The sequence below is a fragment of the Neofelis nebulosa genome, chromosome 6 (assembly GCF_028018385.1).
Source record: "Neofelis nebulosa isolate mNeoNeb1 chromosome 6, mNeoNeb1.pri, whole genome shotgun sequence".
In the NCBI taxonomy this organism is placed as follows: domain Eukaryota; kingdom Metazoa; phylum Chordata; class Mammalia; order Carnivora; family Felidae; genus Neofelis; species Neofelis nebulosa.
The window spans coordinates 21,295,704-21,322,218 of record NC_080787.1 but is presented as its reverse complement, the minus strand read 5'-3'; the positions used below and the strand labels follow the sequence as shown (position 1 = coordinate 21,322,218).

Sequence of the window (26,515 nt, the reverse complement as noted above, 5' to 3'; positions counted from 1 at the left end):
CACACAACTCTTGATCTTGAGGTTGTAAGTTTGAGCCCCACGTTGGGTGTAGAGATCACTTAAAAAAAAAATCAGATTTTGGCTCCTGGATGGCTCAGTTGGTTCAGCTTCCGACTTTGGCTCATGTCATGATCTCACAGTTTGTAAGTTCAAGCCCTGCATCAGGCTTGCTTCTGTCAGTGTAGAGCCCACTTCGGATCTTGTGTCTGCCACCACCACAACCCCCCCCCCTCCCATCCCACCACCCTTTCCTGCTTGTGCTCTGTCTCAAAAATAAATAAATCTTAAAAATTAAAAAAATCAGATCAAATTTTAGAAGCCAAAACCATCTCCATTGCTTGGCTGCTAAGACAAGTAACTTCCTGTCTTTGCAGGATTAACTACATAATCATACTGTGTGTATTTGTATGTGTAAACACACAAATGTGCTTCTAATAAAAATGAGTTCAAAGTAACTTTATCTAACACAATTTCTTTTCAACTTCTTATTGCAGACAAATCTGAGCAGTTGACAAATATCCAAGTGTGGTTGTTTACAATTCTAAAATCTTAAAACCTTTCAGCGTGTTGATAAGCATTTGTATACTTTGTTTTTTGTTAGAAACTGGAAATGTGAAGATGCTTATCATTTACCTGAAGAAGCCTTTTAATATCAGCAACAAAGAAGTGATGAAAATAGAAATCCATTTTGATTTGCAATTCAACATCTCACAAGCTTCTATCAAAGCTTTAGGAGAAGACAAACAGGTGGCAAACTTAATTCTTTTGGATCGTTTGGAAATGTTTTAGCGTGTTTTTTTTTTATTTTTTTAATGTTTTTATTTTATTTTGAGAGAGAGAGACAGAGTGTGAGTGGGGAAGGGGAAGAGAGAGAGGGAGACACAGAATCGGAAGCAGGCTCCAGGCTCTGAGCTGTCAGCACAGAGCCCAACGCGGGGCTTGAACTCACAAACTGTGAAACCATGACCTGAGCCGAAGTCGGTTGCTCAACCAACTGACCCACACAGGCGCCCCTGTTTTAGCATGTTTTTATGTCTTTAACTTTCTTGTTGGGTTTTGATGTGAACATCTTCTCAAGCAGATAGCTTGATCTTTGGAATATTTTGTAACAAGCACACATAGGACACAAAACCCCTTTGTGCCTCAAAATGTTTTTACTCCACTTATTGTGAACAGTTAAAAATCTTCTAGGATAACATTACCACCTCGCCACATTCTTCCTGAAGTTCTGAGGATACTTGCTGTGGGCTTCTTAGTATTTCCTTCTCTCTCCCCTCCTTGAGGACCAAGGGGAATCGCTAGAAATCGTGTCTCTTAGGGAGTTCTGAAATTTTATCTCCTGGTCTTATGCCGAAATGGTTTATACCTCTTCTAGACTGATACAGCCTCCAGATCATTGACTGTGATGTTTCCTGTTGACACACAGCAAAGATCACAAAGATTTTCTCTATCGCAGATGATAGGCAGAGCAAAGAAATTAGTGACGAGGCCTACGATATTATGATAATGGCCGATAGGAGGTTGAATTAAGAAGTCGGGGGGAAGCCTTGGGCCCATTTGCTTTTGGCATTGAGTTGCATATGAAGACCTCTCATATCCTGTAAAGTGCTCTGTGGTAGTGTTCCCAAAGACTCACCCTATGAAAAGACCATTTCATGGGTGAGGACGAGAGAAAAAGAATCATTTACTGAAAAATTACTTCCTATAACATATTACATATGAATTGGCCTAACACTGAGGCTACATAGGCTAAGGCCCCCACAGAGAGGGTGTATAGACCCTCACCAAGAGGGTTCTTGGCTTTATGGGAGAAAGAATTCAAGAGAAAACCATTTACAGAAAGAGACAAAGATTTGTTAAACCTAGAAATAAGAAAAGAGCTACTTCACGGACAAAGTAGTGGCCCCTCCTCCAAGATGAGGAAAAGGGACCCCGCTTTGCCTCTGGAAAAGGGTTTTATGTTTTTAAAATTACCTAACTTTATAGGGAGGGGCTGTGAAGCTTTGGGTTTATCATTTACACTGGGAAGTATGTTTTTTCCATTTTCCTAGGGTCGCGAGATTACCTATAGGGACCAATTTTAACAATGGCCTCCGCCTTTTACTGCTGGTTGGAGTGGAGTCTTACAGTCTTCTGTGAGTCCGATCTTATGACTCTTCTTACGACCTGCTGACAGGTTAAGGGTCAGTCGGAAACCAAAATGACTTTGCTTTGGTGAATTAGTCTTCTGAGCCTCCCTTCCTTTCTGCCTCAACATTAGAGGTTTGCCTTTATTCGGTGAAAAACCTCAGGGGGCTCCTGGGTGGCTCAGTCCGTTAAGCATCTGACTCTTGATTTCAGCTCAGGTCATGCTGTCCCCAGTTTGTGGGTTCAAGCCCCACATCGGGCTCCGTGCTGACAGTGTGGAGCCTGCTTGGGATTCTCTCTCTCCCTTTCTCTCTGCCCCTCTCCCATTCATTTTCTCTCTCTCTTAAAATAAACAAACATTAAAAAAAAACAAAACTTCAGAATTGTATGTATTTCCATGTCTCCCAAAGTGAAGAAAATGTTTCGGGGTAGAACTAAGGTTTTCCTGTGATTAAGCTGCAGTTCCTAGACCGTGAGGCCCTTGTGAGGAAGGAGTGGGGATTGGAGAAATCCCACAGTTGGGAACTCACTGCAGGCTGTGAAGACACGAGGATGGAGTGAGTGAAAGAAGGGAAGTGGTCAGCCAGAGCTAGTCCTGGAGGGAAGGGGGTCAGAGAGGTGGAAACAGTAACATTATCCTTCAAAAGAGGACAAACCAAAGACTAACTTTGAATTTATCATTTTGCTGTGTTCTGAGCCTTAGCTTTTCCTTAAATTTGTAAGAGTTTAGTCCTTTTAAAGGTCATGTGGATTTTGGCTTGATTTTCAGATGTTGCCTGACCAGAAAAGAAGCTCCTCTGAACTTTCTGGTAAATTTGAGAAAGCAGACACTGACATTCCTAGCAGTCATGAAAGAGAGACAGGTATACTGGGAAATAAAATTTCTTACTCTGAATTCCCTGTAAAGACAATAATAAAACCTTACTTGGAAGAGGTCACTGAAAGCCTGTGGTCATGTAAGAGTAATAAATGTTCCATTGTACCTACGGAGAAAGAAAAGTTGCTAACATCTTGTATTATTTTCCCAGTCTGATACATTCTCTTGTGGGTCAACGGAAATGGAAAAAGGAGAAAATATGATAGGGGTGGCTGGAGGCAGAATATGGAGGCACGGAAAGGCCCGGCCACCCCCAAAGCTGACCCTGCATAGATCCTGTATCTGTTAGGAGTCCCATCCCAAAGCTGTTTCTTTCTCAAAGTGCAGGTAGATTTCGGACTTGAGATTTAAGACAGGATGTGATTACCAGCTCTTACCAATAGATGGCGATGTACTGTCAGCATGGGGTCCCATGAAGAACGATGGGAGAATGTGGTCACCGTGGCATATGGTTATTGTTTCCACTTTTAATGCTCTTTTCTCTATGTGTATAGACCAGACAGAAGAATCCACTAAGCTGGCAGAGTTAATGAGTGCTGGAGATGACCACTGCCCAACAGCTCTCCCTGTAAATGATCAGTCTAATGAGCCTGTCGTGAGTATGGGATGCTGGGCACAAAGTTTTGAACTGTGTCCACCAGGATGCTGACAGGTGGAAGGCATCTCTCCTGGTTTGTAGTCCATTTTTTTTCCCTGACCAATGGATCTCCCCCTTTTGGGGGGGGGCACTCCTCTCCTTTAGATTATTTTTGTTTGCCATGTTCATGGGTTCTCTGCTTCCATGCAACTTGGCTCTCCAGAGGAACGTGTGACTTGGCTGCCTCTGCCTCGTTTTCTCACGGAGACTGAGATTGTAGGGAAAAGATTATAGGGAAAAGAGTCTAATGTTTGGAGTCAGACCTGGTTTTCCCTGACTAGATACAGGAACTTGGGGAAATTAACATCACTGAGTCTGAGGCTTCTCAGCTATAAAATGGGGGTAATAGCTGGTTCATACTATAGCCCTCCTGGATGCTAGGCATACATTTTATTTTCATCCTAACACACCTCTTGGCATGTACAGGTATTCAGTCCGGTCCCCATTTTGTTTATATTTGATTACGTGGAGATTATATAGAAGCGTAATGATCGTGTTTTTGCGAGTGGCAAATCTTTGCCTAAGAGTGAATATCAATTTTTTGGAGCAGTCAGCAGTCATTAGGAGCAAAGTCTAGCGAATGAAAAGCCTGGTATCTCATTATTTAGTGGAAATGCTTTTCTGTGGATGTGTAAAGTGGCTCCAAGAGCATTTCAAAAGAGGGACTTCAAAGGCACCGTAACTATTTTTTTGTACAGCAAACAAATACAGGAGATAGTTCACCTGAAAAATTGAAACCGGATGATGTGCAACAAGGTCAGATTTTTTAAATGTATCCTAAGGCTTTTGAGTATTATTCTTAAGTGTTTACTTGAAAAGCTTAATTTTTGTTTTTAATTTTCATGATTGGAAGTTACTTCAAAATACGAATCTTCAGATTTACAAGAACCATCAGTAAAAATTCAGGATCCTAAATTAAATGACAAATCTAGGTATGTGACTTTTTTTTTAATGTTTGTTTATTTTTGAGAGAGCATGTGCACAAATGGGAGGGGCAGGGAGAGAGAGGGAGGCACAGAATCGGAAGCAGGCTCCAGGCTCTGAGCTGTCAGCACAGAGCCCGACGCGGGGCTCGAACTCACGGACCGTGAGATCATGACCTGAGCCGAAGTCGGCCGCTTAACCGACTGAGCCACCCAGGCGCCCCTCCCCCTCCTAATTTTTTAATGTTTATTTATTTTTGAGAGAGAGAGCAGAGAGAGAGGGAGACATAGAATCTGAAGCAAGCTCCAGGCTCTGAGCTGTCAGTACAGAGCCCGACGCGGGGCTCGAACCCACGAAACATGAGATCATGACCTGAGCCGAAGTCGGACATTTAACGGACTGAGTCCCCCAGGTGCCCCGCGATTTTCAAAATTAATAAACCATGTTGATTGCTATTAGGGTGACTAGTTAATATATATGTCAATGGCCTGGGCCCTCCGTCTTTTCTGCATCTGACCACACCCCACGCAAGGAGAGAGTATTGTGTGCAGTTTTCCACATAATGATTTGAGCAGTGCTGGATTGTTCTCCTGACCTATAGATCTCTACCATTATACCCCCAGTGATATGCTTGGTGATGTCTTTTTCTGCAGCAAAACACTGAATATTCCCAGCCCAGGAAACGTGTATCCATCTGGCCATTAATTTGTCACTTTTCCATATAGGCCTATGAAAAATGGGTCATTGGACAAGTACTTTTTATAGCTTTATTGAGATCATTGGAATTAAATAAATTGTACGTATTTAAAGTGTGGAATTTGACTTTTGACATATGTCTACACTGGGACCATCACTGCAATCAAGATAATGAACAGAGCCATCATCTCCAAGATACTCTTGCCCCTTTGAAATCCTTCTTCCCTTTCCATCCCCCTCACCTGCCCCTTGCAATCACTGATCTGCTTTTTGCCAGGATAGAAGAGATTGCGTTTTAAAAAATCTATCAATGGAATCAAAGAATAGGCACTCTTGGGTGCCTGGTGGCTCAGTGGTTGAGTGTCTGACTTTGTTTGGTTCAGGTCATGATCTCATGGTTTGTGAGTTCGTGCCCCACATTGGGCTCTCTGCTGTCAGCACTGAGCCTGCTTTGGATCCTCTGTCCCCTTCTCTCTGTGCCTCCCCCGGTGACGTTTGCTCTCTCTCAAAAATAAATATTTTAAAAAGTACGCACTCTTCTCCCAGCTTCTCTCATTCAGCATAATTATTTTGAGATTTATCCACATTGTGTGTATCAATAGTTCGCTTTCATGTTGCCAAGTCCTAGTTCCTTCACGGATATACCACAATGCGTTCATCCAGTCGCCTGTTGATGGCCATTTGAGTTTCCAGTTTTGTGTTATAAGTAAAGCACTTGGGATCATAGATAAGTCTTTGTATGGATATATATTTTCTCTGGAGTAAATACATAGGAATGGAATGACTAGATCATGGTTGGTGTACATTTAACTTTTAAAAAGCTGCCAAAACAGGTTTTCTAATGTGGTTAAACTATTGAACACTCCCAAAGGTTTTGAGAGTTCTAATTGCTCACGTTCTTGTAGTACTTGGTCATGTTAGTCTTTTTTTTTTTTTTTTTTTTTTAGTTATATATTCTGAGAGCACATGTGTAAGTGGGGGAGGGACAGAGAGAAAGGGAGAGAGAGAATCCCAAGCTGACAGCGTGGAGCCCAATGCAGGGCTTGAACCCATGAACTGTGAGATCATGACTTGACCCGAAATCAAGAGTCACATGCTTAACCTTGAGCCATCCAGGTGTCCCAGTAATGTTAATCTTTTTAATCTTAGCCATTCCAGTGGAAGTGTAATAGTATTTCATTGTGGTTCTGATTTGCATTTCTGTAATGACTAATGGTGTCGAACATCCGTTCATGGGTTTATTATCCATCTTTCTGTATCTTCTTGGGTAATAAATCTTTAAATCCTATACTATTAAAAATGGGTTATTTGCTTTCTTGACTGGAAAGTTTTCTTTATAGGGGTGCCTGGGTGGCTCAGTCATTTCAAGTGTTGGACTCAACTTTGGCTTAGGTCATGATCTCATGGTTTGTAGGTTGGAGCTCCAGTTTGTGGCTCCAAGCCCCATGTTGAGCTCTGTATTGACAGTGCGGAGCCTGCTTGGGATTCTCTCTCCCCTTCTCTGCACCCCTTCCCTGCTCACTCTCTCACTTGCGTTCTCTCTCTCTCTCTCTCTCTCTCTCTCTCTCTCTCTCTCTCTCTCTCTCTCAGAATGAGTAAACTTAAAAAAATTTTAAGTGTTCTTTGTATATTCTACATACGAGTCATAAGTCCTTGATCAACTATGTTTTGTGTTTAATGTCTTGAATGTTAATGTTTTGAAATTTCCATGCATATTTATTTCAAGCCTGCTGGTACATAGCTAATACAGCTTAGATTTTAGACTAAATGCTAAATGCATTTACTAAAGGCATTCACTTCCATAGGTTAGTCTTCACCCTAAGGAATATCCCTAAAGGAATGTATTATTTTTACCTCCATTTGCTAAAGGAGGACAGGAGGACACCAGAACGACTCAAGGGCGTATCCCTAGAAAGTTTTGGCTTAAATAGAACAGTGTCTTTAAAGAGAAAAAGTTCTTTTAATTTTTTTAATGTTTATTTATTTTTGAGACAGAGAGCATGAATGGGGGAAGGGCAGAGAGAGAGGGAGACACAGAATCAGAAGCAGGCTCCAGGCTCTGAGCTGTCAGCACAGAGCCCAACGCGGGGCTCGAACTCATGGACCGTGAGATCATGACCTGAGCTGAAGCTGGACGCTTAACCGATGGAGCCACCCAGGTGCCCCAAGAGAAAAAGTTCTTAATTTTTATTAAGCCCAATTGATTTTTTTTCTTTTATACTTCGTGCTATTTTTGTGACCTGCTTAAACAATCGTAGGCAAATCATGCTCAGTCATATGTTTCCCTACGTTTTCTTCTAGGAGTTTTACAGTTTTAGATCTTATTTCAGTTATGAACCATTTTCTGTTAATTTTTATATATTGTGTGAAGTAAGGGTTGAAATTTCTTTCTCCTTTTCCCTCCCTGCCTTCTCCTTTCTTTCATACGGCTGTCCAGTTATTCCAGATCATTTATTGAAACAATTACTACTTCTGTTGAATTTTCCTGGAAACTTTGAAGGAATAAAAAAAACCATATATGTGTAGCTCTTGCTAGACTGTGCACCAGCACGCGTGTTGCACGTTCAGTTCCAGATCGCCACAATAAAGTGAATGTTGCAATAAAGCAAGTCAAATGAATTTTTGGTTTCCTGATGTATACGGAGGTTATGATTACACTAAACTATAAAGCATGCAATAGCATCATGTCTGGACAAACACTGTATATATCTTAATTTACAACGTTATTCCTAAAAAAAAAATGCTCTCTGAGCTTTCAGGGAGTTATTTTGCTGGGAAAGGCTCTTGCCTCCATGTTGGTGGCTGCTGAAAGGGGGGTGGCTGTGGCAGTGTCTTCAAATAAGGCAACGGTGACGTTTCCCACGTTAATTGATACTTCGTTTTGTGAGCAATTTCTCTGTAGTAGAAGATGCTCTTTCATAGCATTTTACCCACAGTGAACTTCCCTCCAAATTGGAGCCCATCTTCTCCAACCCTGCCGCTGCTTTATCAACTAAGTATATGAAATGTTCTAAATCTTTTGCTGCCACCATAACCGTCGTCACAACCTCTTCACCATGAATAGATTCCATCCCAAGAAACCACTTTCTTTCCTCATCCACAAAGATCAACACCTTGTCTGTCCAAGTTTGATCATGAGGTTGCAGCAATTCAGTACATCTTGAGGCTCCACTTGTAGTTCTCTTGCTGTTTCCACCCCACCTGCAGTTACTTCTCCACTGGAATCTTGACCCCCTTCAAAGTCATCTGTGAGGGTTGGAATCAACTTCTCCCCAAATCCTGTTCATGTTGATATTTTAACCTCTTCCTATGAATCATGAATATTCTTACTGGCATCTAGAATGGTGAATCCTTTCTAGAAGGTTTTCAGCTGGCTTCCGAGATCCATCAGAGAAATCCCTGTCCGTGGCAGCAATAACCTTATGAAATACATTCATTCATTCATTCATTCATTCATTCATTCATTCATGAGAGAGAGAGAGACAACATGTGAGCAGGGAAGGAGCAGAGAGAGACACAGAATGCAAAGCAGGCTCCAGGCTCCTAGCTGTCAGCACAGAGCCCGATGCGGGGCTCGAACCCACGAACTGTGAGATCATGACCTGAGCCGAAGTGGGACGCTCAACCCACTGAGCCACCCAGGCTCCCCATATATTCTTAAATAAGGCTTGAAACTTGAATGACTACTTGATCCATGGGCTGCAGGATAGATGTCGTTAACAGGCATGAAATAACATACATCTTGTATATGTCCACCAGAGCTCTTGGGTGACCAAGTACATTGCCAGTGAGTATTAAATCTTTTGAAAGGAATCTTTTCTTCTGAGTAGCAGTTCTCAGTGGTGAGCTTAAAATTTTCAGTGAGCCATGTTGTGAACAGATGTGCTCTCATCCAGGCTTTGTTGTTCCATTTATAGAGCACATACAGAGTAGATCTAGCACAATTCTTAAGGGCTTTGGGATTTGGGAATGGTAAATGGGCATTGCCTTTAAGTTAAAGTCAGCAGCTACATTACTCCCTAACCAGAGACCCAACCTGTCCTTTGAATCCAGGCACTGACTTCTCTAGCTATGAAAGTCCTAGATGGCATCTTCTTCCAATTGAAGTCTGTTTTGTCTGCCCTGAAAATCTGTTTAGTGTAGCCACCTTCAGTAATTACCTTAGCTAGATCTTCTGGATCTTGCTGCAGCCTCTGTATCAGCACTTGCTGCCTAACCTTACACTTTTATGTTAGGGAGATGGTTTCTTTCCTTAAACCTCATGAACCAACTTCTGATAGATTCCAGCTTTTCTCCTGCAGCTTCCTCACCTCTTAGCCTTCAGGGAAGGCTGAAGGGAAGGTTCTGGCTGGCTTGATCTTCTATCCAGACCACTAAAACTTTCTCTAGATAAGTAATTAGGTTGTTTTGCTTTATTATTTTTTTTATTTTTATCTTTTTAAATCACTGATCACCGGAATAGCACTTCTAATTTACGACTTTTCCTTTGCCTTCACAATTTGGCTGACTGCTGCAAGAGGCCTAGCGCTTTCAACATGGCTTCCTGAGAAAGTTCAATCATTTCTAGCTTTTTAAAGCTTTGAGAGAGAGAAAGCGTGCCTCTGCATATCAGTGGGAGAGGAGCCGAGAGAGAGAGAGGGGGAGAGAGAATCCCAAGCACCCTCTGCACTGTCAGTGCAGAGTCCCATGAGGGACTCAATCTCACAAACCATGAGATCATGACCTGAGCCTAAATCAAGATTTGGACATGTAACTGACTGAGCCACCCAGGAACCCCTAATCATTTATAGCTTTTGATTTAAAGTGGAAGACATACAACTCTTTCTTTTACTTGAACACTTAGAAGCCATTGTAGGGTTATTAGTTGGCCTAATTTCAATATTGTTGTGTCTCAGGGTGGCCTGAAGAGAGATGTGGAAGCGGATGGTTGTGGCACAGGTTGTGGTGCCCGAAAACAATCATGATAGTAACCTCAAAGCTCACAGATCACCAGTAACAAATACAATGAAAAAGTTAGAGATATTGCAAGAATTACCAAAATGTTACACAAAGACCTAAAAGAGCAAATACCATTGGAAGAATGGTGCTGAGAGACTTGCTTGATTACAGGGTTGCCCCAAACTTTAAATTTGTAAAAACAACAAAAGTCCAGAGTATCTGTGAAGGGGAGTAAATCCAAGTGCAATGAAGCAAGTGATGCCTATATTCTGTAACATTGATCTATTGGTCAGACTTTACATATCATCCGAATTACTGTAGCTTTACTATCTTAACTATATCTCATTTTGAAATGAGGTAGTGTTAGTCTTCCAACTTTTTTAAGTTGTTTTGACTATACTTAGTCCCTTTCATTTCCATATAAATTTTATCAGTTTTACAAAAACAGTCTTATAGATTTTGACTGGGATTGTATTAAATTTGTAGACCAGTTTGGGGAGAATTGACATTGTAAGACTGTTTTCATGTTCTCAAACCTGGTGTATGTCTTCATTGACGTAGGACTTTACATTTAAAAAAAAAATTTTCACATTTACTCAATTTTGAGAGTGAGAGAGACAGAGCATGAGAGAGGCAGAGAGAGGGAGACACAGAATCCAAAGCAGACTCCAGGCTCTGAGCTGTCAGCACAGGGCCCAACGCGGGGCTCGAACTCAGGCTGCGAGATCGTGACCTGAGCTGAAGTCGGACGCTTACCCGACTGAGCCACCCAGGCGCCCCTATGTAGGACTTTTTAAATTTTGCTCAGTAATGTTTTATAGTCTTAAACCTATAAAGCAGGGGTAAATTTAGAAAAATATATAAGTTTTCCATACTCTTTTATGTTCTTTTAAAATTTCAATTTCCGGTTGCCTAGCCTATAGAAACACAGTTGATTTGTATATATCGATCTTAGATCCTGCAACCTTACTAAACCAACTTAATATTTTTCATAATCCACCTGATAGAATTTTATTTAACATCCAGCTCCTCGTAAAATTATAACTGCCTTTTCCTTGTGATGAGAACTTCTATGGTCTACCCTTAGCAACTTTCAAACATGCCATGCAGCAGCATTAACCATAGCCATCATGTACATTACAACCCCGGTATTTATCTTCTAACTGGAAGTTGATAACTTTGGACCACTTTCCTCCACTTTTGCCCACGCCCACCCTCCCAACTTCCACCTCTGGTGACCACAAAACTGGTCTTTGTTTTCTCTGGGTTTGAGTGCGTTTTTATTTACTTTTGTTTTCATTCAAGTATAATTAATACACAGGGTTAGGGTAGGTTCGGGAGTACTGTATAATGATTCAACAATTCTGTACATTTCTTAGTGCTCATCAAGATAACCATACTCTGAACCCCCTTTATCTTTTTCACTTCTCCTCCTCCCCACCTCCTCCCCACCTCCCCTCAGGCAACAACCAGCTCTTTATATTTAAGAGTCTGTTTTTTTGTTTCCTTTATTAGATTCAACCTACGAGTTGCAATCATACAGTATTTGTCTTTCTCTGGCTTCCTTCACTTAGCCGTATACCCTCTAGGTTCATCCATGATGTTGTAAATGACAAGATTTTATTTTTTTATGGTTGATTGATACTCCAGTGTATATTTACACCACATTTTTCCTCATCTATAAATGGGCATTAGTGTTGCAATTTTAAGTTGATTTTTTTTAATTCTATATATAAATAACATACTATAGTATTTGTCTTTCTTTGACTTATTTCACTTAGCATGTCTTCAAGGTCTGTCTGTGTCATTGCAAATAGCAGGATTTACATTTTTATGGCTGACTAGTGTCCCACATCTTCTTTATCTGTTCATCTGTCAAAAGGCAGGTTGTTTCCATATCTTAGTTATTGTCAATAACACTATAATGCACACGAGGATGCAGATATCCCTTCCGCAGTGATTTTATTTCCTTTGGATATAGATCCAGAAGTGGAATTGTTGGATCGTATGGTAGTTCTATTTTTAATTTTTTGGGAAACCTCCATACTAGCTGTTCAGTCTTCCATAGTGGCTGTATCAGTTTACATTTCCACTAATAGGGCACCAGGGTTTTCTTTCTTCCGCATCCTCACCAACACTTGTACTCTCTTGTCTTTTTGATAGGAGTTCTAACAGGTGCGAGGTAATACCTCATTGTGGTTTTGATTTTTCTTTCCCTGAGTAGTGGCGTTGAGCACCTTTGCATATACATATTCACCACTTGAATATCTTCTCTGGAAAAATTTCTCCTCAAATCCCCTGCCTTATTTTTAAATGAGGTTGCTTGTTTTTTTCTGTTATTGAGTTGTAGGAGTTCTTCATATATTTTGGATATCAGCTCCTCACCAGAACAGGATTTGCAAATACTTCCTTCCTTTCTGTAAACCGCATTTTTTATTTTGTGTTTCTTTTGCAGTGCAGAAGCCTTTTAGTTTGATGTAGTCCCAGTTTTTAAATATTTGCTTTTGTTGCTTTTGGTGTTCCATACAAAAAATTGTTGCAAAGACCAATGTCAAGAAGCTTTCTTCCTGTGTGTTTTGTTTTTTTTTCCCTAGGAGACATGTGGTCTCAAGTCTTACATTTAAGTCTTTAATCCATTTGAATTAATATTTGAGTATTGGAAGAAAGGGGTCCAATTTAATTCTTTTGCATGTGGTTATCCAGTTTCCCTGCATCACTTATTGAAGAGACTGTTTCCTCATTGAGTGTTCTCGGCCCCCATTTCAAATATTAGTTGGCCAAATATGTCAGAATTACCTCTGGCAATATTCTTTGTTCTGAAAACTATTTAGTATGATGTTAGTATGCTTTCTTTTTATTAGTGTAAGTATGGCAAATCTTTTCCTATCATTGGGCTTTAAACCTCTTTGGGTCTGTATATTTAAGGCGGGTTTATTATAGGCAGGATTTGGTTGTGCTTTGCTATTTATCTCAGTATGACAGTCTGTTCTTTAATTGGGATAAACCATTTACATTTCATATGATTATATGGTTGTATTTGTATTCTATTACCTTGCTATTTGTTTTCTATTTGTCATGTCTGTTTTTTGTTCCACTTTTCCTGATGTGTTTTAGATAAATGGAGTATGTTCAATGACTCCATTTTATCTCCTTTGTCAGTTTATTTGGTATAACTTTGGTGGTTTTTAATAGTTTATGATCTATATACACATTTAACTTACCATCCTCAATCTTCAGGGATTCTTATATTGCTTTACACATCAGTCCTTAAACATGACTTGAGTTTTTGCTACTTATATCATGCAATTTACTTCTACATAGGCTATAAACTTCTAATTTTATTATTATTTCTAATTGTTATAATTTGTAAAAACTTTAAAAGAATTTATGTTTTGCCACATACTAACTAGTTCTGCTCTTCATTCCTTTGTACAAGTAGAAATTTTGATCTGTTATTATTTCCCTTTAAAGATTTTCAATTTTTTTGTGCAGGTCTGTTGATGATGAATTCTTACAATTTTTACATGTTTGAGAAAGTCTGCTTCAACTTTGTTTTTGAAAGATATTTTCGCTGGATATAGAATTCTAGGCTGAGTTTTTTATTCCAATAATTTAAAGATGCTGCTGCATTGTTTTCTCACTTGATTGTTTCTGATGAGAAGTCCGTTATAATTCTTATTTATTCCCTTATGTGTAAGGTGATGTTTTTCCCTGATAGTGCTTTTCAGATTTTCTCCTTATTAATAATTTTAAACAATTTCATTGTGACGTGACTTGGTGTAGTTTTTGGTTTTTGTTTTCATGTTTCTTGAGCTTAGGGGTTGTTGAGCTTCTTGGATATGTTGTCTTATAGGTTTTTTTTTTTTTTTATTAAATGTAGGAAATTTTAGCCATTACTTCTTGAAAGATTTAGTCTTATTCGCTTTTTCCTGTCCTTCAAGGTCTCCAATTCTACATGTTAGCCTATATCGTACAGCTTACATGTGAATTTTTAATTTATTGTGATTTTTTTTTTACTGTTTGTTTTTTAAATTTAATTTCAAGCTAGTTAACATACAGTGTAGTCTTGGCTTCAGGAATAGAATCCAGTGATTCATCTCTTACATATGACACATAAGAGATGGTTTGCCTCTTAAGGTTTGCCTCCCTCTGTTTTTTCCTTTTCCTGTTTTTTTTTTCCTTTATCTTATTTTTTCCCCTTCCTCTGTGTTCATCTGTTGAGTTTCTCAAATTCCACATATGAGTGAAATCATATGACATCTCTTTCTTTGACTGGCTTATTTCACTTAGCATAATACCTTCTAGTTCCATCCATATTGTTGCAAATGGCAAGATTTCATTCTTTTTCATCACCAAGTAGTATTCCTGTGTGTGTGTGTGTGTGTGTGTGTGTACACATACATACATACATACATACATACCACATCTTCTTTGTCCATTCATCAGTTGGTGGACATTTGGGCTCTTTCAATAATTTGGCTATTGCTGATAGTGTTGCTATAAACACTGGGGTGCATGTACCCTTTCAAATCAGCATTTTTGTATCCTTTGGATAAATACCTAGTAGCGCAGTTCCTGGGTCATAGGGTAGTTCTATTTTTAATTTTTTGAGGAACCTCCACACTGTTTTCCAGAGTAGCTACACCAGTTTGCAGTCCCACCAACAGAGCAAAAGTGTTCCCCCCTCTCCACATCCTTGCCAACATCTGTTGTTTCCTGAGTTATTAATTTTAGCCTTTCTGACAGGTGTGAGGTGGTATTTCATTGTGATTTTGATTTGTATTTCCCTGATGAAGAGTGATGTTGAACATCTTTTCGTGTGTCTGTTAGCCATCTGGAGGTCTTCTTTGGAAAAGCAGCCTTTGATGTCTTCTGCCCATTTCTTCACTGGATTATTTGTTTTTTCGGTGTTGAGTTTGGTAAGTTGTTTATAGATTCTTGGATACTAACCCTTTATCTGATATGTCATTTGCAAATATTCTTCTCCCATTCCATCAGTTGCCTTTTAGTTTTGTTGATTGTTTCCTTTGCTGTGCAGAGCTTTTTATCTTGAGGTCCCCATAGTTCATTTTGCTTTTATTTTCCTTGCCTCCAGAGACCTGTCAAGTAAGAAGTTGCTGTGGCTGAGGTCAAAGATGTTGTTGACTGTTTTTTCCTGTAGGATTTTGATGGTTTCCTGTCTCACATCCATTTTGAATTTGTTGTTATGTATGGAATAAGAAAGTGGGTCAGTTTCATTCTTCATGTCGTTGTCCAGTTCTCCCAGAACCATTGTTAAAGGAACTGTCATCTTCTACATTAGATACTCATTCCTGCTTTGTCAAAGATTAGTTGGCCATATATTTGTGGGTCCATTTCTGGGTTCTCTATTTCATTGATCTATGTGTCTGTTTCAATGTCAATACCATACTATCTTGATAACGATAGCTTTGCAATACAGCTTAAAGTCTGGAATTGTGATGCCTCCAGGTTTTGGTCTTCTTTTCCAACATTACTTTGGCTATTCAGGTCTTTCCCTGAATACATTTTTGGATTGTTTGTTCTAGCTCTGTGGAGAATGCTGGTGTTACTTCAACAGGGATTGCACTGAATGTGTAGATTGCTTTGGGAAGTATTGACATTTTAACAATATTCTTTCAATCCATGAGCACAGAATATTTTTCCATTTCTTTGTATCTTCTTCAGTTTCTTTCATAAGCTTTCTATAGTTCTGAGCACAAAGGTCTTTTACCTCTTTGGTTAGGTTTATTCCTAGGTATCTTATGTTTTTGGTGCAATTGTAAATGGGATTGACTCCTTGATATGTCTTTCTGTTGCTTTGTTATTGGTGTATAGAGATCAACCAGTTTCTATACAGTGATTTTATATCCTGTGACTGTGGAATTCATGTGTCAGCTCTAGCAGTTTTTGGGTGGAGTCTTTTAGGTTTTCCATGTAGAGTATCGTCTCATTTGCAAAGAGTGAAAGTTTGATTTCTTTCTTGCCAGTGTGGATACCTTTTATTTCTTTTTGTTGTCTGATTGCTGAGGCTAGGACTTGCAATCCTATATTGAACAACAGTGGTGAGAGTAGACCTCCCTGTCATGTTCCTGATCTTGAGGGGAAAGCTCTCAGTTTTTCTCCATTGAGGAGGATGTTAACTGTTTTCATATTGGTTTTTATGATGTTAAGTTATATTACTTCTATCCCTACTTTCTTGAGGGTTTTTCTCAAGAAAGGATGCTGCATTTTGTCAAGTGCTTTCTCTGCATCGACAGGATCCTATGGTTCTTATCCTTTCTTCTATTAATATGGTGTATCATGTTGATTGACTTGCAAACACTGAACCAGCCCTGAAGACCAAGAATGAATCCCACTTGATTATGGTGAGTAATTCTTTTAATGTACTGTTGAATTCGATTTGCTACTATCTTGTTGGGAATTTTTGCATCCAGGTTCATCAGGGATATTGGCCTGTAATTCTTTCTAGTGAGGTCTTTTTCTGATTTTTGGAATCAAGGTAATGCTGGCTTCATAGAATGAGTTTGGAAACTATCCTTCTATTTGTATTTTTTGTAGCAATTTGAGAAGAATAGGTCTCTTCTTTAAATGTCTGGTAGAATTCCCTTGGGAAGCCATCTGGCCCAGGACTCTTAATTGTTGGGGGAGACTTTTGATAACCGATTCAATTTCTTTGCTGGTTATGGGCCTGTTCAAATTTTCTAGTTCTTCCTGGTTGAGTTCTGGTAGTATGTGAGTGTCTAGGAATTCGTCCATTCCAGGTTGTCCAGTTTATTGGCATATAATTTTTCATAGTATTGTCTTATAATTGTTGGCATTTCTGTGGTTTTGGTTGTGATCTCTCTGCTTTCGTTTGTGATTTTATCTATTTAGGTCCTGTCTCTTTTTGAGAAGTCTAGCCTAGGGGGTTATCAATTTTGTTTACTCTCTCAAAGAATCTGCTCTTAGTCCATCTGTTCCACTGACCTTTTTTTTTTTTTTTATTCTGTATCATTTATTTCTACTCTAATCTTTATTTCCTTTATTCTGCTGGCTTTGGACTTTATTTGCTGCCCTTTTAGATATAAGGTTAGGTTGTATAGTTTGGGACCTTTTTGCTTCTTGAGATAGGCCTGAATTGCCATGTATTTTCCTCTTAGGACTGCCTTTGCTGCATCCTAAAGGTTTTGGACTGTCATGTTTTCATTTTCATTTGCTTCCATGTATTTTTTAATTTCTTTAAATTCCTGGTTAACCCACTCATTCTTTAGTAGGATGTTCTTTAACCTCCATATCTTTGAGGGCTTTCCAAATTTTTTTCTTGTGGCTGATTTCAAGTTTCATAGCATTGTGGTCTGAAAACCTGCATGGTATGATCTCAGTCTTCTTGTACCTGTTGAGGGATGATTTGTGACCCAATATGTGATGTATTCTGGAGAATTTTCTCAGTGCACATGAGAAAAATATGTATTCTTGCTGCTTTGAGATGAAATGTTCTGAATATTTCAGTCAAGTCTATCTGGTTCAATGTGTCATCAGAGCCATTGTTTCCTTATTAATTTCTGCTAAGATGATCTGTCCATTGTTGTAAGTACAGTATTAAAGTCTCCTACAATTATGGTATCTTTATCAATCAGTTTGTTTGTGATTAATTGGAAGCACCCAAATATATAAACCAAGTTGGGAGTACTATTTACAATTGTTAGCTCTGCTTGATGAATAGACTTCTTAATTATGATATGATGCCCTTCTTTATCTCTTGTTACAATCTTCGTTTTAAAATCTAGTTTGTCTGATGTAAGTATGGCTACTCCAGCTTTCTTTTGACATCGATTAACATGATACATGGTTCTCCATCCCCTCACTTTCAATCTGCAGGTGTCCTCAGGTCTAAAATAGTCTCTTGTAGGCAGCATGTAGATGGATCTTGTTTTTTTAATCCATTCTGCTACCCTATGTCTTTTGACTGGGGCATTTAGTTCATTTAGAAGATATGAATTTAGTGTCATTGTGTTGTCTGTAGATCTCATGTTTGTGGTGATGTTTTCTGGTCCTTTGTAGTCTTTTCTGCTTTCCACTCAGAGTCCCCCTTAGGATCTTGCAGGGCTGGTTTAGTGTTTACAAACTCCTTTAGGTTTTGTCTCTCTGGGAAAGGCTTTATTATTCTGAATGACAGTCTTGCTGGGTAAGGATTCTTGGCTGCACATTTTTCCTGTTCACACTGAATATTTCCTGCCACTCCCTTCTGACCTGTCAAGTTTCAGTGTACAGGTCTGCTACTACCCTTGTGTGTCTACCCTTGTAGGTTAAGGACCTTTTGTCCTTAGCTGCTTTCAGAATTCTCTATCCTTAGATTTTGCAAGTTTCACTATGCCATGTTGTGGTGTTGACCTGGTCCGTTGATTTGAAGGCTGTTCTCTGTGCCTCTTGGACTTGAATGCCTGCTTCCTTCCCCAGATTAGGGAAGTTCTCAGCTATAATTTGTTCAAATAAAACTTCTACCCCTCTTTCTGGCTCTTCTTCTGGGACTCTTATGATACAGATACTGTTTCATTTCGTGGAATCCCTTGGTTCTGTAAGTCTCCCCTCATGATCTAGTAACTTCCTTTCCCTCTTTTTTTTTCCAGCTTTATTATTTTCCATAGTTTTATCTTCTATTTCAACTATTCTCTCTTCTGCTTCTTCCATCCTCGCTGTCACTGTATCTAGTTTGTTTTACATCTCAGCCACAGCTTTTTTTTTTTTTAATTCATCCTAACTAGTCCTTACATCTTTGATCTCTGCAGAAGGGGTTTCTCTGGTGGCTTCTATGCTCTATTCAAGCCCAGTTATTAGTCTTATGACTGTTGTTCTAACTTCTAACAGTAAGTCCCTGGCTATGATTTCTTGACCTTTCTTTGGGGGAGAATTCTTCTATCTTGTCACTTTGACTCAGCTTATGTCTTTTGTGTTTTAAAAGCTTGTTATGTGTCCTGCACCTGAGAGTACTACTATATTAGAAAGGGGTTATACGCTGTTCAGGGCCTAGCACTCCAGGAAGTGTTTCTGGTGTATGTTGCGTGCACTCTGCTGTTGGGTTTTGGCTGCTCTATCCCACTGGTCAGTCCTCTGAAGAGTTTCTCCTTGTTTGCACTGGTAGGGTGTTTGGACTTTCAATTAAGTGTACTTTTATTTATTGAAATAACCCTGGGGAAAAAATGGCGGTGAGATGGGGAGACCTAATCCCATAAAAGGAGAGAAGGAAAGGGAACAACAACAAAAAGGGAATCAAAAAACTTTAAGGCTGATTTCAAGGAAAAGAAAGGGAAAAAAGAGATAAGAAGGAAAAAGAAAAGAATAAAAAAGCCCGGTCCAAGAAAAAAAAAAAAAAAAGATGACAAAAAACAAATCAAACTATGAGCCTGATTGCAAAAGAAAAAAATGAGGAAAAAAGAAACAGCTGTCTGTTGGTGCCTAGGGATGCTCACTGTGCTAGTCTGAAGAGGAGGCTGGCTCTGTTGGCTCAGTGTCCATCTCGCCCCCGTAAATAAGCAGTTGCCAGAGATGGAGGGGCAGGGTTTGATGTAAGTGGATCCTGCCTCCGCTGGGGTCCACTGTGCTCCTCCTTGAAGTACCACCTTTTTGGTTTTGAGAAGGAAAATGGTGCCACCCCACTCTCTCATCCCTAGACCAGGGCTCTCAACCCCCACTGTTCTGGTAGCCCTCCCAGAATAGCAAGGGCAGTCAGCTTGCCCTGCATCACAACGATCCTGTACTTCCTCTTTGGCACACATCGGGGATTCAAAACCCAAAGTTTTAAAGGACGTGGCATGGATCCATTCCTCTCCTGAGTGGAGCCTCTCCACGCTGCTGATGAAAGGCCTTTGGCTGACACCTGCAGGGTCTTCTGTCTTTGGGGAGGCAATAAACAGTCTCCCAAAGGTACTCCAGGAAGGGGACTGTTCTCTCCCAGTGTGCCCCAGAGTTCTCTATACCACGCTATGCACTCCATGGCCAGCTCCCTCCTTACAAACACGCACCATGGCGCCACTCTGGAGAGTTACGCACTTCTGAAACCTCAGAGTTTGATCTCCAAAAGATGTTGGCAAAAATGAACTAGGACATTAGCACTTCTTGTTCCCCAGTCCATGGTCCAGAGAGGTTTTCCTCCTGTGGTAACCATATACCACACTTTCTCAATGCCTCCTTCACTTGCTCTCCCTTTTATCTCTCCATAGAAAGGATTCCCTCCCCTCCATGGCTGTGCCATTTTCTTTCACCCAATTCACATCACATACCTCACTCCTGCCAAGCTATCTCCCTTGAACTGTGGAGATCCTTCTGCCACTCCACAGATCTATTTCCTGGGTGTCCCAAGTAATCTGACCTCAATACAGCTGTGTTTGAGGGACAAGGATAGCCCAGGGTCCCCCTAATTCTCCACCATCTTAACTCCTCTTTGTCTCTACCCTGATTCTCTCTTGCTGCTTTAAGTTTTTTCTTTATAGCTACTTTTGGTCACTTTAATTAATATGCATCTTGTTGTGAATTTTAGGTGATTGAATTTTTGGGAGGGATCTTGGGTTGAACTTAGGATGGAATCTCTGTACCTCCTGGATCTGGATATCTGTTTCCTTTCCTTGATTAGGGAAGTTTCCAGACATGATCTCTTCAAATTTCTGCCCCCTTTTCTCTCTTCTGGGATTGCTATAATATGAATGTTACTATGTTTGATGGAGTCAGAGTTCCCTAAGTCTATTCTCATTTTGCATAGTTGTTTTTCATTCAGCTTAGACTTTCTATTCTGTCTTTCAGGTCATTAATTCATTTTCTGCTGCATCTAGACTGTTATTTATTCCATCAAGTATATTTTTCAAATTTCATTTATTGAGTTGTTCATCTCTGGTTCTTTTTAGTCTCTGTGTTAAGGGTCTTACTAATGTTCTCCACTCTCAAGTCCTGTGAGTATCTTTATGATCATTACATTAAATTCTCTATCAGGCATATTACTTCTGTCTGTTTTGCTTTGGTCTCTTAGTTTTGGTCCTATTCTTTCACTTGGGAGATGTTTCTCTCATTTCGTCTGACTCTGTGTCTATTTCTATGTGTTAGAAAAGTCAGCTACTTCTCTTGTTCTTAGGAGGTTCTGTTCTGTAGTGCCCTGTATTACAGTGTCCCTTGTTCCCCAGGGACTGGGACTTCAGGGAGTGTCTCTTATTTGTTTTGCGTATGCTCTGCTATTGAATCTTGGCCTCTTTTACCTTCAGTCCAGATCTCTGCAGATCTCTGCTGCCCTAATGTGGGCCAGCAAGGTGTTTGGTGGTCTGCTTGCAAAATGAGACCCACCCATGCCGCTACTGGAACTGAATTCGCACAAAATGTGGGAGTCAGGAGATGTGGTATTGGCGGTGTTTGTGCTGGTCTTCTGAGGAAAGGGGTCTGTCGTGATGGGGCTGAGACCAGAGTGACTCGGAAGGGCTGATGCACTGAAGTATGTGGGGTTGGGGGTATGGGATATTGTGGTTTGGTGCAAGCAAGTTAAATAAGGAGTGCCAGGGCCACTTAGGTGACCATTGTTTATGCTGGGGCATGAGGGAGGGAAATAGCATCTGCCAGCTCCCTTGTTGTTGGAAGGGTACCCTCATGATCCCTCCAGGCTGCTCCCTGAAATAAGCAAATCACCCTCCCACCTGCCCCCAACATTATTCATATTCCTAGTTCTAGCTGTATATACACAGGCTTTTCCTCCTGTTGTCTCTTTAATGCTGTCTCTCTAATGTCATCTGGGCTCCCCCAGATCCAAGCTTGCCAATTTTTAAAATTCCAGGCTTTAAGTCTGGCTGATTTTACAAACTTATAAATTCAGCTTCTTACTTTCAAAGGCAAATGTTACAGAGATCTGTCCTCCCTATTTGTGGGATGCCCAGTGCCAAAGTCTGTTTTCTGCCCTTCTCTGCAACATTGGTCCTATTCCTGCTGCAGATGGCCACTGTCGATTTTACTCCCAGAACTTGTCTTTGCCTTTCCTACCTTTGATGTGGTCTCTTCCCTACCTTTAGTTGTGTAGTTTGTTCTGTCAGTCTTGGAGTTGTTTTGGGGGTTTATTCTGACATGGTTCTTGTCCCCTTGTATCCACGGGACAAGATGAACTTAAGGTCTTCCTACTCTACTATCTTCCTAGCCAACTCCCCAAACTGATGGTTACCAGAGAGGAGATGGGGGAAATAGGTGTACTCTTTAATCCCCATCCCCTATTGAAAAGTACGTTTATTCTATATGCTAACTAACTTGGATATAAATTTAAAAATAAATAAAACAAAAAATACATTTAAAATGATGAAAAAATAAATGATACTAGATATAGAAAACCCTGTAGTTTCCACCAAAAACTACTAGAGCTGATAAATGTAAAGTCAATATACAGAGATCTGTTGCATTCTTTTACAGTAATAATGAAGCAGGAGAAAGTGAAATTAAGAAAACAACCCCATTGACAACTACACCAAAAACACTAAAATAGGCAGGAATAAACTTAACCAAAGAGGTGAAAAACCTGTACTCTGAAAACTATAAAACACTTGTAAAAAATTTCAAGTTGATGCCAAGAAATGGAAAGACATTCCATGCACATGGGTTAGAAGGACAAATATTGTTAAAAACGTCTATACTACCCAAAGCAATCTATACACTTAATGCAATCCCAATTAAAATGCCCATGGCATTTTTAATGGAGCTAAAACAATTCTATAATTTGTATGAAACCATAAAAGATAGTGAATATCCAAAGCAATCTTAAAACATAACAAAACCGGAGGTATCACGATTTCAGACTTCAGGTTATATTACAAAACAGCAGTGATAAAAACAGTATGGTGCTGGCATAAAAATTGACTCAGATCAATGGAATAGAACAAAACCCAGAAATAAACCCACAATTATGTGGTCATTCAATCTTTGACAAAAGAGAAATGGATATACAGTGGGAAGAAGACAGTCTCTTCAACAAATAGTGTTGGGAAAACTGGACAGCCACTTGCATAAGCATGAAACTGGACCACTTTCTTTCACCATACACAAAAATAAGTTAAAAATAAATTCAAGACTTAAATGTGAGACCTGAAACCAAAAACATCTAGAAGAGAACACAGAGAGCAATATGATATTAGCCATAGGAAAATTTCTGTTTGTTGCCTCTAGAGGCAAGAGAACTATGGAGTAAAAATAAACCATTGGGACTACTGCAAGATAAAGTTAGTGTGTGGTGAAATGTTCAACGAAACCAAATGATAACCTACAGAATGGGAGAAGATATTTGCAAATAACGTATCCAATAAAGGGTTAGAATCCAAAATATATAAAGAACTGATAAACTTCAACACCCAAGAAACAATCCCATTTAAAAATGGGCAGGTGCCATGAACAGACATTCCTCCAAAGAAGACCTCTGGATGGCCAACAGACACATGAAAATATGCTCAACATCATTCATCAGAAAAATGCAAATCAAAACCAAATTGAGATATTACCTCATACCTGTCATAATGGCTGAAATCAAAAACACAAACAGCAGGTGGTGTTGAGGATGTGGAGAAAAAGGGAACCTCTTGCATTGTTGGTGGGAATGCTAATTGGTACAGCTGTTGTGGAAAACGGTATAAAGTTTCCTCAAAAAAATTGAAACTGAAATACTACATGGTCCAGTAATCCCATTACTGGTTATTTACCTGAAGAAAACAAACACACTAATTTGAAAAGATATATGCACCCGTATGATTATTGTACCACTATTTACAATAGCCAGGATATGGAAACCAAGTGTTCATCAACAGATGAATGGATGAATGTTACAAATAAAACTATCCTATGATCGAGAAATCACCCACCTGGTATTTTCCAAAAACACAAAAACACTAATTCAAAGTTATATATGCACCCGTATGTTTATGGAAGTTATTTACAATAGCCAAACGATGGAAGCAGTCCAGGTGTCCTCGTGTGAACTAATAAGTTTTAACATAAAATTAAAAAAATTTTCGAATATGCAGAAGAAATGGTTGAGATAATCTTTAGTGTATAGTTCAGTAGCATTAAGTACATGTACCTTGTACAACCATCCCCACTAGTCAATCCATCGAACTCTTTATCTTGCAAAAACAAACTCTTTACCCATTTTTTGTATAGTTGACATGCAGTATTAATTTCGGTTGTACATCCTAGTGATTCAACAATTATATGTTTATGTATAAATTGGATACGTTATATAAATCACATAGTATTTCTCTTTCTCTGACTTCTTTCACTTAGCAGAATACCCTCGAGTTCCATCCATCACAAATGGGAAGATGTAATCGTTTTATGGCTGAGTAATATTCCGTTGCATATTGTACCATATCTTCTTTATTTTTTTAATCTGTCAGCGGACACTAAGGTTGCTTCCATATCTTCGCTATTGAAAATAGTGCTGCAGTAAACACCAGGGCACATGTGTCTTTCAAATTATGTCTTTGTTTTATTCAGGTAAATACCTGGAAGTCGAATTGCTGGGTTGTACAGTATTTCTATTTTTAATTTTGAGGAAACGGCATACTGTTTTCCATAACGGCTGCACCAATTTACATTCCTACCTTTTCTCTACATCCTCACCAACACTTGTTATTTCTTGTTTGATACTAGCATTTCCAACAGGTGTGAGGTGACATCTCGCTGTGGTTTTGATTTGCATTTCCCTGATTAGTGGCATCTTTGCATGTGTCTGTTGGTCATCTTTATGTCATCTTTGGGAAGAGGTCTATTCAGGTCCTCCACGCATTTTAGAAGTACTTGTCTTTTTGGTGTTGACTTATATCAGTGCTTCATATATTTTGGTTATTAACTCCTTACCCGATAAGTCAGTTACTTATATCTTCTTTCATTAAGTAGGTTGTCTTTTCCTTTTGTCGATGGTTTCCCTTGCTGTGCAAAAGCTTTTTATTTTGGTGTAGTCCCAACGGTTTGTTTTTGGCTTTTGTCGCCCTTGCCTGAGAAGACAAGAAAAATATTGTTACAGCTGATGTCCGTGAGTTTACTGCCTATTTCCTTCTAGGAGTTTTATGGTTGCAGTTCTTCTGTTTAGGCCTTTGTTCCACTTGAGTTTATTTTTTTTGTATGGTGTAAGAAAGTGGTCCAGTTTCATTCTTTTGCATGTACCTGTCCGTTTTTCTCAACACCTCGTATTGAAGAGATTGTCTTTTCCCCATAGTATGCTCTTTACTCCTTTGCTGTAGATTACTTGACCATATAACTGTGGGTTTATTTCTGGACTGTCTGTTCTATTGATCTGTGTGTCTGTATCTGGGCCAGTACCATACTGTTTTGATTACTAAAGCTTTGTAATATAATTTGAAATTTGGGACTGGGATACTGCCATTTTCCTTCTTTTTGTCTCAAGGTTGCTTTGGATATTGGGGGTATTATTCCAGTTAAAAATACTCTGGTATTTTGATGGAGGTTGTATTGAATCTGTAGATTGCTTTGGATAGCATGGACATTTTAACAGTATTATTCCAATTCATGAGCACAGTATATCTTTCCATTTATTTATATCATTTTCATTAGCTTTCATTAACATTCTACAGTTCTCAGTATAGATAGGTCTTGCACTACTTTGGTTAAATTTATTTTTAAGGTGTTTTTTTTGGTGTAATTTTATATGGGTTGTTTTAACAACTTCCCTGGTAGTTCATTATTAGTGTGTAAGAATGCAACAGATTTCTGTACACTTTGTATCTGCAACTTTACTGAATTCATTTATTCTAATAGTTTTTTGGTGGAGTCTTTATGGTTTCTATACGCAGTATTATGCCATCTGCAAATAGTGACAGGTTTTTTTTTTTTTTAATGTTTTATTTATTTTTGAGAGAGACAGAGAATGTGAGTGGGTTGGGGCAGAGAGAGAGAGAGGGAGGCACAGATTCTTAAGCAGGTTTCAGGCTCCGAGCTGTCAGCACAGAGTCTGATACGGGGCTTGAACTCACGAGCTGTGAGATCATGACCTGAGCTGAAGTCGGATGCTCAACCAACTGAGCCACCCAGGTGCCCCAGATAGTGACAGTTTTCCTTCTTCCTCATGAATTTGTGTTTATTTCTTGTCTGCTGCAGCTAGGCCTTCCAGTACTATGTTGAGTCAAAGTGATGATAGTATGCATCCTTATTGTCGCTGATCTTAGAGTAAAAGCTTTCGGCCTTTCACCATGGAGTAGGATATTAGCTGTGGGTTTGTCATATGTGGTTTTATTACGTTGAGGTATGTTCTCTTTAAACTTACGTTGAGAGTTTTTATTACAAATGGATGTAGAATTTTGTCAAATTTTTTTTCTGCA

The 26,515-nt window shown here is 39.4% G+C and overlaps 1 protein-coding gene across 1 annotated transcript in view; it reads left to right on the top strand.

The window, feature by feature from the left end:
• The window catches only part of SYCP2L (synaptonemal complex protein 2 like), a 114,411-nt gene that overhangs the window by 45,309 nt on the left and 42,587 nt on the right, over nucleotides 1-26,515 (top strand). The window contains exons 16-20 of the mRNA XM_058736128.1: nucleotides 602-747; nucleotides 2,897-2,990; nucleotides 3,499-3,599; nucleotides 4,340-4,397; nucleotides 4,495-4,573. Of these exons, the coding sequence (XP_058592111.1) occupies nucleotides 602-747; nucleotides 2,897-2,990; nucleotides 3,499-3,599; nucleotides 4,340-4,397; nucleotides 4,495-4,573 (478 nt within the window). The remainder of the gene's footprint in view (nucleotides 1-601; nucleotides 748-2,896; nucleotides 2,991-3,498; nucleotides 3,600-4,339; nucleotides 4,398-4,494; nucleotides 4,574-26,515) is intronic.